The 12,039-nt window shown below is 42.6% G+C and overlaps 1 protein-coding gene across 12 annotated transcripts in view; it reads left to right on the forward strand.

The window, feature by feature from the left end:
- The first annotated feature begins 1,410 nt into the window (after positions 1-1,410).
- PECAM1 (platelet and endothelial cell adhesion molecule 1) overlaps positions 1,411-12,039 on the forward strand; it is a 63,072-nt gene continuing 52,443 nt past the window's right edge. For 8 of the 12 annotated variants that reach the window (XR_012154734.1, XR_012154735.1, XM_073310142.1 and 5 more), the window contains exons 1-3: positions 1,412-1,743; positions 1,926-1,952; positions 8,555-8,845. Coding sequence is in view for 10 of the 12 variants with exons in the window: in XM_073310142.1 (XP_073166243.1) it covers positions 1,710-1,743; positions 1,926-1,952; positions 8,555-8,845 (352 nt within the window). In the remaining 2 variants the exon portion in view is untranslated. Of the gene's footprint in view, positions 1,744-1,925; positions 1,953-8,554; positions 8,846-12,039 lie in introns of all 12 variants that reach the window. The other 4 variants (XM_073310138.1, XM_073310145.1, XM_073310140.1 and 1 more) reach the window with 1 other exon arrangement.

Raw genomic sequence — 12,039 nt, forward strand, 5'->3', positions numbered from 1 at the left:
CACTCCACCTCTCTTTGTGCCCTTCTCCCAGGGCACCGTCTCCAGTGTTACCAGCTCTGACTGTTCAAAAGTCATGAATCAGGTCTAAAAAATCATGAGCTTTTAAGACTAAACACAAGGTTTTCTTTGCATTCTGATTTCTGAGGCTTTAAGGGTTCACTTTTCTCCCGAACCATGAAGACTTGCCCATCTGTATAAAAGGAAAGCCAAGTGCTCTACATGTTGACTTCAACTACAGTAACTGGGCTTGAAGAAGAACCCTATTGATCATGAGACTCATGGTAAAATCTAGGGACCTGTCAAGTAGGTCTCCTAGCTTGCTGCCCAGCAGTGCATGCATCAACTGTTGGATAATGTCATTCTGTACCAAAAATCACACCTTTGTTTCTGTGTGTTTGTAACACCTTACATCCAATGAAGTGACTTGTTTCAAAACAAACAAAAAAACCCACTGCAACTCCCACCTGAGCCCGTTACACAGTTACTGTCTTCTGTACTTCTGGGATGAAATCTGGACTCAGCTGAATGGTAGCATTTTACACCCATTTTACCTTCACTTTGTACTCAGTCCCTCTCTAGTTCACACCCCACTGAGTTTTAATTTCAGTGCTTGAGGCTCAAAATGAAACGTGGCCAAAATCACAAACTTCAACTTTGTTTTCATGTCTAGAAACTGCAGATTTCAATGCAAAATGAATAAATAAATAAATAATCACAAATTGATCCTTGTGCACCTTAACCTCACCCTAGAGAAGGTTCACAGAACTTCCAACCAAATTCCCAGATTCAAACAGCCTCAAACTTTTGGAAAACTTAGCTATGGTTCTGAAATTTGACCTATGAGTATTGTTGCCAATGCTGGCTCAAATTTCTAATAGGAGACAGATCCCAGAACCAGACAACTGTGTGGATTTGGGTTTTATGAGTGTGTATATTTTGCACAGTTTTAAATATACGAGATAAAAAACATTAGTACACATTAATCTTTATATGCACAGTGGTAGCAGATCGAGGCCCCTGCATTAGGATCTCATTGCTCTAGGGGCTGTACCACTATATCTGCTTAAATGAATTTAACTTGCCACAGTACCTATAGTGGAGCCAATGCATCACAATAGAAATTTCAGTCCCATAGAGAGTGCAGCAAAGCAGCCCTTGTGAGCAGCCATAGTGGGACAAACACATAGTTATGCTACATATCTAAATCCGCTCTGAAAGGGTTTTCAGTGCCAGGAGGAAGAGGAATAGTCTACTGGGAATCCAGCAAGAGCCAACAGTAAATGTAATTCTGATTTTAAATGGTTAAGCATGACTTCAAAATATATGTATGACAGGAGTCTCAGGATAAATGTCACTGGGACTTCTTGTTTTTTAATACACCTTCAGAAACTAAACAAAGCAATTGAGTTCAGTGGGTCTCTCAGGAAAAGACCAGTCACTTCCTGAGCAATAATCTGCCTGTTAGCAGCAGATAGATTCTCATTGTTTGCCACTTCCACTTTCCAGTAATGAGAACGATTACTTGACCAATATCTAGCCAGTTTCTGCCGAAGTTCTGGAAAAACCTACAGCTTTTCATAGCAAAGTTGCATTATTGGTTTCTTTCCAAAAATCAAAACTTCTGTGATGCTTTAGGACTGCAAGGCATAACCAACCAGAGCTGATGATCATTTTATTCTGTAACTAGGTGACTGCTCTCCAACGACAAGATGTATTTTGCTGTGCTGGTGATTCTCTTACACTGTAAGTTCACTGTTTAAATATTTGCATGCGTTTTTTTATGTTGTCCTAGTATGTATGTTTTGATCAACCTGAAACAAACATTTTTCAGAATTCTCTGTCATGAAGAATTTCCAATTTTTTGCATTTTGTCCTTAAGCTCAGTCTTTAAGCTTTGAATATAACATTTCTTCTCACTTTTCCAGGTCCAAGTTTAAAAGCTCAAGATAGTGGTGAGTTGTGCCCTTTCTTCTAAAATTCTTGATATGCCAAAGACTTAATTCTGCTCTGGTCTCAGTTACTGTGGTGTGGATCCACAGTGGAGTTTCTCTGGATTTGCAGGGGTATAACTTGAGAGCAGAATTTGACCCATGTAAAATGATTTAACTTGAAGTCTACTTTTGTTTAAAAAATGCCACAAAATGTGCATGGATGGTCAGTTAGAAACAGAATCCCGTCCAGACATCTTGGGTAAAATCCTGACTCCTCTGAAGTCAGTGGGGGTTTTTGTAGGATTAGTTATTATTTAAGATTCCGTATTGCAATGATAAATGTTCAATGTGAGTAAACAATGTTGGTAATGTGCAATATACAAAGTTTTCAAACATCTTCATTTAGTCTTTAACCCAAAATATTGGCAAAAAGGACCCTGATGGACAGTGTTTGCTCCTGCAAACTGTTTCAATCAGCAGTGTGCAGCCAATATTTTTTCCTTTCCTCCCCCCAGTAAATCTCATTTGACAGGGTTCACAAAAGAAGGGATGGAATGGGGAATCTAGTTACTAGTGCTGTCATATTTAAACAAAGCCGCTGTCTTGTCCCCATAACCCAGAAGGGAGGAGAGACCATTTGGTAGATGTAAATTAAGGGCACTTGCTGGATGTATTTACCCTTTGTTCTGCAAAATATCCAGAGAGTACTGAAAGTTCGGCATGATGTTGAAACAGTGTCCTTTTGAAACTAAGGCGAAGCAAGTGATTTCCTTTTCCCCATTCTCCCTCCCTTATGCTGGGAAATAAGCATTTGAATACAAAAAACATTTCAGAGGCCTTTTCATGAATGCCAAGGCAAAGCTATTTCTGGCTAGGAGGATTTACAAGTAAACAGGGAGGGGGCAACTCCACCAGAGGCAGGGAAACTGTCCCACCGCATCTTTCATTTTGGTGGTTGAATGTGAACAAGGGTTCTCAGGAGCTCCCTCTAGCTAATTGGTAATTTAAATTCTGAGCAATCTGGGCGTAGCCACCAGCCGTTAATTTTAGGACGAGCGAAAGCAAACAAAGCCCATAAACTTGTTTTCCTTGACTTGTTTATAGCTACATGAATAAGACTTATAGCTAATAATGTAAAAAGAAAGGGAGGACTTGTGGCACCTTAGAGACTAACAAATTTATTAGAGCATAAGCTTTCATGAGCTACAGCTCATTTCATCGGATGCATCAAGTGAGCTGTAGCTCACGAAAGCTTATGCCCAAATAAATTTGTTAGACTTTAAGGTTCCACAAGTCCTCCTGTTCTTTTTATGGATACAGACTAACACGGCTGAGACTCTGAAACCAGCTAATAATGTATAATTTTTGAGGTGATAAAGGAATAAATATTTCTTTATTAAATAAGTACTTCGATGCCATTTAAAAAAAAAAAACTGGTCTGGTATTACCTTGCCATCTGTTGGAAAATTGTAACAATGATCCAATGGATCTGGATGGAATTTTTCATATTAAGAGGCAAGAGTATATTTATTAATAACAAAGATATATTTACAGGGCCAGATTCTTCTGTTCTTATTTACCCTTCTTTTAATGGGGAATTCTGCTTAAAAAATCATAGTACCATATGGTCCAAAAGGGTTTGAGTCAGCAAAATCCATAAGCATGTGCTTAACTTTAAATCCCTTGAAACACATGCTCAAATGTCACTGAAGTCAGAATGGGTGAGAATCAATCTTGATATAATCCCATTGAAGTCAGTAGAGTTACACCAAGGATTAATTTGACCCATTGCGTGCAGGTACTATGCAGTTTTCCCTGATTAATTGTAGTTCTGATGTGCGTTATTTCTCTGCAGTATTCTGGACCTCGACTGTTCCTAAGCAGAGGCTTGTGTACAGCAATGGGAGATTTGGCTAGGCAAGGGTTTCAGGATCAGGCCCTCAATTTGTACATTTTGAAAAGCAGTATTTACTAGAACATTTTTGCCACGCTGGAGTGCATAAGAGTTTAACATAATAGCAGACCTAGTATAAAACAGCGGGAGATGAGCTATGCAGAGTTTGCCTGATTGAGGCTTGTGAGATATGGAAGCAGATTGAATCTTCAGTCATGAGCTCCTTAGTCCTATTTGGGCCACCAGAAAACTGGGAAATTGTGTGAGAAACTGTAATTATTTCCTGCAGGAAAAAAATGAAAGAGAAATAATTGGGGAAAACTATCTTGCAATGATGGGTTTTAACTGTTCCTTTGCTGTTCACCAAGAAAGAGACCTACATTTAAATCTGAATATTGTGACATCAACTAACAAAACTCTGGAAAATGAGATACTTGACCGTGTTGCTGCTTTACGTGGCTATGTGATAAAAGAGACACAGTTGAAGAATTGGCCGTATGTGTTTGTGGCTGGTCTTTCAGGGAAGGGAAGATAGATAAAGCCAGATCTTCCAACTTTTGCTCCTGAAGCCAGATCTTCCAACTTTTGATCCCACTGATTTCAGTGAGATGATTTTCACAGGTAAGGACAACTTGTATGAGTAAATCTATAGAATCAGGCCCATCATTGATGGAAGAATTCTTCCATTGACCTTATATAGAGACCTCGACTTTGTCACTGTAAGTCTTGCCCTTTTATATACATGTATAATGGGATTTTCTGAGTGACACACCTTAACTCTATATAAGGACCATAATTTCTCCCAACTTGGGTAAGTAAAGCCCAATGTTTGGACAGTTAGAAGTTCAATAGCTCAGGACAATTTGAGTAACATGGACAACACACATCCACATGCCTATGGTTACATGTTCACTAGAAACCCTGTAGTGCTTCAGTGTAGAAACTCACTACAGCAATGAGAGGAGTACTGGAGCCCACTCCTGCGACCAGGTTCTCCTGTCACTGAAGTTAATCCACCTCCCCAACAGGTGGTAGCTAAGTCAGTGGAAGAATTCTTCCATCACTCTAGCACTGTCTACAATGGGGGCTAGGTTGGCTTACCGATGTCACTCGGGAGTGCAGACTTTCCACATCCTTGAGTGATGTAGCTGGGTTGACCTAACATTTTTAGTGTAGAACTGGCCTAAATTTATTCACGTGAGTAGTCCCATTGAGTGCTATTGGCCTGCTCAGATGTGTAAGGTTACTCAAGTGCAGACGGGTTTGCAGAATGGGAGCCCTGAGTAACCGTTATCTGAGAGGACAAAGTAAAAGTATAGAATTTCACAGAGTCTCCCTAAAATTCAGAGCTTTTGATCCTGAAAAAGCTCCCTGAAAAATTATGCTGAATCCGACATTCATGTTAAAAAACCCTAAACAATAATATACATTCAGAAATAAAACTGTATTTACCTGGCTGTAATGATGGGCCTGATTCTATAGATTTACTCACACAAGTTGTCCTTACCTGTGAAAATCATCTCACTGAAATCAGTGGGGCCACTCATGTAGGGTCAGGACTACTCACAGGAGCAAAAGTTGGAAGATCAGGCTTTATTTATCTTCCCTTTCCTGAAAGACCAGCCTCAAATGGCAGTACAGAAAATACAACCAATGCTTCAACTGTGTCTCCAGTCACTGTGTATCTTTTATCATGCAGCCAGGTAAAGCAGATAAAAGAACCTGCAATAACTCCTGGGACTTCTGCTAAATTACTCTAGTGATCAATTTGGTCCAAGGCCTACAGGGTTAGATACAGCAGCACATTGGGCTGCTCTGCAATTTTCCATTTACCCAGATAAGTATAATGGTTGGCTTTTCCTCTCTTGCTGAAACTCCCTTGCTAGCGGACTTGGAAACAATGAATCATGAGAGATAAGCAGACCAGAACAAGTCAGCTTCAGCAGAGGCGCTGACTTTCCCTCTTTCCCTTGGGCACTTGACCCCACTCTGCCCCTGGCCCCACCCCCACTCCACGCCTTCCCCAAAGTCCCCGCCCCAACTCCACCCCCTCCCTATCCCTATTCAAACTCCTTCCCCAAATCCCCACCCCTGCCTCTTCCCTGCCTCCTCCCCTGAGTGCGCCACATTCCTGCTCCTCCCCCTCCCTCCCAGAGCATGCTAATGCTGCCAAACCGCTGTTTGGTGGTGGCTGGGCAGGAAGTGCTGGGAGGTAGGCAAAGGAGCGGGGACATGGCACGCTCGGGGGAGGAGGAGGTGGGGTGGGGGGTGAGAGGAGCTTGGCTGCCGGTGGGTGCAGAGGACCCATTGATTTTTCCCGTGGGTGCTCTAGCCCTGGAGCACCCACGGAGTTGGCACCTATGAGCTGCAGGCCCATTTAGCTATCTCTATCCTCCCAGTTCTAGTACACACATTTCTCATCCTACTGCAGAGAGAATGGAAATTCAGTAGAGCTGGGTCAAGCAAACTGGGTTTTCCTTTTGCAAAACCCCATCCATTGGGGGTTTTGTTCTGCAAATCCCAATCAAGAGGTGTTTGCAACTAAGTTCCATTTCATCTAAGCTCCCCAAGTTCGAGTGTGTGTATGTATGTTTGAAGGGATACACAAATGTGATTTAAAATGTCTAGTTTTCCCCAATATCTAAAATTCAGTGACCTCAGGAAAGATTTTCCTGTGGTCAAGTTTCTAGGAGAACAGCTGTCTCTGGAAATTGGAGATGAGTAGTTCATGGCAGCCCAGGAAGGCTACAATGAACTTCAGAGGAAAACAACTGTTTTTTGGGGTGAAGAATTCCCTGTTCTCTTAACCTCACCTCTTTCTCCTCTTTAAGGGGGTAGCACTTGAGATGACTCTATGGACAGATGAAAAAAAGGTGTTTGAAAAGTTTGGTGTTTCACTTTGCTGTGAATACAGAGGTTGGATGCAAAGGGCCCAGTCCTGCTCTTGTTTGAAATAAATAGCAAAATTTCCCTTTAGCTCAATAGGGCAGACAAAGCTCTGAAATATTTCATACTAACCCCTTATGCACTGTGCTGCGAACTTCTTTAGTCACCACATTTCTTTTCTTGCTGTTTCTTTTTCTCATTTCTTTTCTTTTCTCTCCCATCTTTGCTTAGCACTGCCTATAGTCTTCACTTTTGTTCTCTGCCTGAGAATAATTCACTCCAGAGCAGAGCAGCAGCACAAGTTTATGCACCATTCAAGTAGGACTTAAATGGTGCATAGAGACCTTGCTAAAAGAAAAGGAGTACTTGTGGCACCTTAGAGACTAACCAATTTATTTGAGCATGAGCTTTCGTGAGCTACAGCTCACTTCATCGGCTCACGAAAGCTCACGAAAGCTTATGCTCAAATAAATTGGTTAGTCTCTAAGGTGCCACAAGTACTCCTTTTCTTTTTGCGAATACAGACTAACACGGCTGTTACTCAGAGACCTTGCTGTGACTCTTGGCATAGGGGTGGATCCCACATGATCTTGCCTTTTTTAACTATAACTGATACGAAAGAGCATTCTCTTTATTTAGGCATTATTAGCATCTGTGGCAGGCTGACCTGCTTCCCCAAGTTGAAACAGAATTTCAGGAAATCCCACCCACTAGGAGGTGGGATATCCTGGAGCGCTGAATTAACTCTGAGGATTCAACAGGTGGGCCAGCATGGGTTGTATTTAGGCCACATGACTTTTCAAACTGTAGTGACGACAACTGTGTTAAAACACAATTGGTGCCCGAATGGTTCCTACGTGGTTCCTCTGACCAGTGTGGACAGGAATCTGAGCAGTATGTTAAAACTAGGGCTTTGCAAAATATTCACAGCAAAAGGAAAATGTGCTCAAAATTGCATTTCCCCCTCCCTGCTCTCCATTTCATCTTGTAATTAAAAAAAAAAAATCACTTCGTTGTACAGATGTGTTGCTTGAAAATGAAAACTTTTTTCTAGATGGGAGGGGAGCCTTGAGCATCAACCACAAAAATCCTTAAACAACAGGATTGAGAGGTGGGCTAAAATAGTACAGTATAATCCCAGTTATCCTAAAAGCCTGGTGGACATCCAAAAGTTTTAGATAACCAGGATCCAGATAAACAGAAGTGCTATTAACTAGCATGGGGCTACATGGGGGGAACATTGTGGATTCAGATAATGAGGATTTTGAAAAAAGGGAATTCCGATAACTGGAATTATATTTCAGAGTAACAGCCGTGTTAGTCTGTATTCGCAAAAAGAAAAGGAGTACTTGTGGCACCTTAGAGACTAACCAATTTATTTGAGCATAAGCTTTCGTGAGCTACAGCTCACTTCATCGGATGCATACTGTGTCTTCTGCAGTTTCCACAGTATGCATCCGATGAAGTGAGCTGTAGCTCACGAAAGCTTATGCTCAAATAAATTGGTTAGTCTCTAAGGTGCCACAAGTACTCCTTTTCTTTTTGGAATTATATTGTATTTGTATTGGGGTAGCACCGACATATCCAATCCGGGCTTCATAGTGCAAGGCATGATACAAATATAGACTCTGATTCTGCAATCACATGCATCTTTTCATATGCTGGGAGATTGTTTGTGTGGATTTAATTGCAGGCTCAGGGCCAGAAAGTAGGACAGTGCCTGTCTCACAGAGCTCTCAGCCTTTAGCAACTGCAATGAGCATTATGTAGCAAATTCAGAGAACAACACTGCTTTGGATAAATTGAAACTAAATGTGACTTTTTCCTTCCGTTCCCTGTCAAGTTATTACCATCAACAAAGTTGAACTCACTGTGCCATCCCAAAAGGTGAAGAATGGAATGTCAATTGAACTCACCTGTATTGTGGACATTAGCAAAAGCGCCAGTTTCTGGATGCAACATGCTTTTTTATTTTACAAGGATGACAGTCTTCTGTATAATACCACATCGGAGCAAGACAGAGCACATTACAAAATATTTCCAGCTCGATTTGCAGATTCGGGAAGCTATAAGTGCTCTGTGAAGGCAAACGGGAAGATTAAAAGCAGCGATGATTTGGATGTTCAAGTTGAGGGTAGGTATCTCTTCAGCCATGGTCGTCTTCTTTGTTACAAAAAGCAGAATAGATTATGTTCTACTCAATCCATGTACATTAATAATAATACTCTAGTGCTTTTCATCCAGAGGTCTCAAAATGCGTTTCAAAGGAGGGCAGTATCAGTAAAATGAGGATAAGCTGAGGCACGGGGCGGGGGAAGTGACTGGCCCAAGATCACTCAGCAGGCCAGTGGCAGATCCTCATTCCAATTCCTAAAGAACAGATCCTTATGTCATACAAAGCAAAAAAAAATCATCCTGCAGCTGGTACTAATTGGCATCTGGGGGGCAGTTTCTTTTCCCTCCTCACCCCTTATGAGGAGGAGCATATGCATATCCCTGTCTCCTTCCCCAACATTCCTTGTTCTGGCCTACCATTTCATATTGTCCCTCTTGGAATGGCAACCCCTAGAAAGCCTGGGTCCAGGGCTGTACTGGGCCGGTAGCCTGCCTTAAAGGAGTGGCTCTCAACCGTTCCAGACTTCATCCCCCTTTCAGGAGTCTGATTTGTCTTTTGTACCCCCAAGTTTCACTTCACTTAAAAAGAACTTGCTTACAAAATCAGAGATAAAAATACAAATGAGTCACAGCATACTAGTACTGACAAATTGCTCCCTTTCTCATTTTTATCATACAATTATAAAATAAATCAATTGGAATATAAATATTGTACTTTAATTTCAGTGTATAGAGCAGTATAAACAAGTAACTGTCTGAAAATTTTAGTTTGTCCTGATTTCGCTAGTGCTTTTTCTGTAGCCTGTTGTAAAACTAGAGCAATATCTAGATGAGTTGATGTATCCCCTGGAAGATCTCAGCAAACTCCCAGGGGCACATGTCCCCCTGGTTGAGAACAACTCCCTTAAAGGACCAGTACCCCCAGTTCCAATATCCAAATGGGGAAATCAAGTTTTCCCTGTTGCTTGTTCCAGTGCAGGAGCTGGAAACATTGATGAAGGAGGGTGACCTTCATGCTTCAAACATGGTGCCATTACTGAGAACAGCACTTCCAAAGGGCTCCAGTCCAGGCTGATGCTACCATGGTTCTTGCTTAATACAGGGATGGGGGTACAGGAGTGGAGACATTTCTGTTACTGGTCACTGGCCTGTCTGATGAATTTAGGGCCACGTGTTCAATGGAGGGTACAAGGGCTGCCCTCAGAAGCCCCAAATTGGTATGCAGTTAATGTTTCTGAAGTGCTTACACACATAAGCAGCCAGTTTACACACATTAATACAGGTTTACTCAAGAAGAACTAAGCTTCCTTTCTTTCCACCTCTAAACAGAAAGGCAGTGACAGAGATCAAGCCTATGCTGGCTCAAAGCAACATGCCTATGTCAGATGTGAACATTACCACTCAGTTATTTCTTGCATGCTACCATTAAATGATTAATCTCAGCAACATAGAGATTTCAGTCTTCCTCAGTATACTTCATATCCTCCAGTTGTGGTGTGTGAAAGGGCATCTGGATTGTACTAGAGTGATGCTCATTTCATTTTAAAGTCTGCTTATCTCTTGTTATTATGGAACACACTCTCAGCCGAGGGGGAGCTTTCTCTAATGTCTTGGAGATGGCCCCTCCAGATTCCTGACCAGTACTTTGGCGCATCCTCAGAAGAGGCTGCCACAGGAAACCATTCCCAGGTTTTACATTAAGCCCAGTGCCTGCTGGGACAGGGTCAGCTGCAGGTGGGGTCAGCACTGTGAGAAAACTCATACAGTGTGGACACGAATAAAGCTCAGTCATGTAACTTACTCTGGAGCTCTGCCCCAGTACCTTGATTTAAGGAGTCCACAGTCACACAAGGATTCCCTCTTTCTGCACTGAGCAGCTGGCTAATTAATGTTTGCAAAGTGGTTTGACAATTTAAAATGCCAAGGCTGGCCTTGAGCAAAAGGAAAGTGAGTGACTGCTTGAGGCCACTGCAGGCTCTGCCAACTGTAGGTCAGCCCAGCCCTGTCTCCTCCTCCAGCAGTGTGACCAACCGGAAGGGGAGGAAAAAACTCCCTGCTAGAAATCCCTTCTGGCAGCACAGCCAAGGAATGGGGTCAATGGGGTGAGGTGCAAATCATGACCCTCCTGTTTCCACCAGCAGCTGTGGGCACCATGGATGTATTTAGTGCAGTTTTTACTACTCTACCCAGCAAAGCTCTGAGTGTCCTTGGCAATCTTTTAAAAATACACTCATGAATAAACAGAGGTGGCAACTACCCTAAGATCAGATACTCCATCAGCCACCCAGGTATGGCAACATTTAGTGTAGCTTTCCCTTCCTGGAGTATCCCCACCAGAGTCCCACACCACTGCTGCTGAGCCCTGCCCATAGGATGACCAGATGTTCCGATTTTATAGAGACAGTCCCCGATGTTCGGGGCTTTTTCTTATATAGGTGCCTACTACCCCCCAACCCTCCCGATTTTTCACACTTGCTGTCTGGTCACCCTACCTGCCCATCTCCTTAGAAGTGAGGGGAAAAAAGATGGGCCTTGCAGAATGTCCTGAAGATTAACAAACATGAGCCAAACCAAGGGGGGAAGTGAGCCCCAAAGGAGGGGGCCCTAAGAGAGAACATCCTTCCAGCATGCTCCCCACTTATATCAAAGAGGGTCCAGCACAAGATGCCTTCACTGACCATCACTATGTCAGTATATCATGGGGAGACAGGTGGTCTCTGAGGCTATGTCCACACCAGACTTCTGCCAGCACAGCTGTGTTAGTCAGGAGTATGAAGAGGTGTGATCCCTCACTGACAGCTGTGCCAGCAGAAGCCCCTAGTGTAGACACTGTTATAGTGGCAAAACTTCACTTCTGTTGTTATAGCGTGTTTCACCCATGTGGGTGGCATTGCTGTACTGGAACAAAGTGCAGCTTTGTTGGTATAGCTACATTCACCCTGGGAGTGCTTTGCTGGCACAATATACTGGTAGAACGCTCCTAGTGCAAACATCGCCTAAGTTAGCTAGGAAAGTGCACTGTGGGATGTCCAATACTGCAGAGATATGGGATGAGAGAGGTCTTGATTCACTGGTTACAGCGGTATGATTGGAGTGCCCCTCCACACAGCAAAATACTTTCCCTAAAGTTCCTGGATGTTCAATTCCAGACTTTGGTCAGCTGTAAAAATCTGACCTGGGTCTGAGATCAGATTGTTTCTGCTCGTTCATTAA

Source organism: Lepidochelys kempii, chromosome 14, assembly GCF_965140265.1.
Source record: "Lepidochelys kempii isolate rLepKem1 chromosome 14, rLepKem1.hap2, whole genome shotgun sequence".
In the NCBI taxonomy this organism is placed as follows: Eukaryota; Metazoa; Chordata; order Testudines; family Cheloniidae; genus Lepidochelys; species Lepidochelys kempii.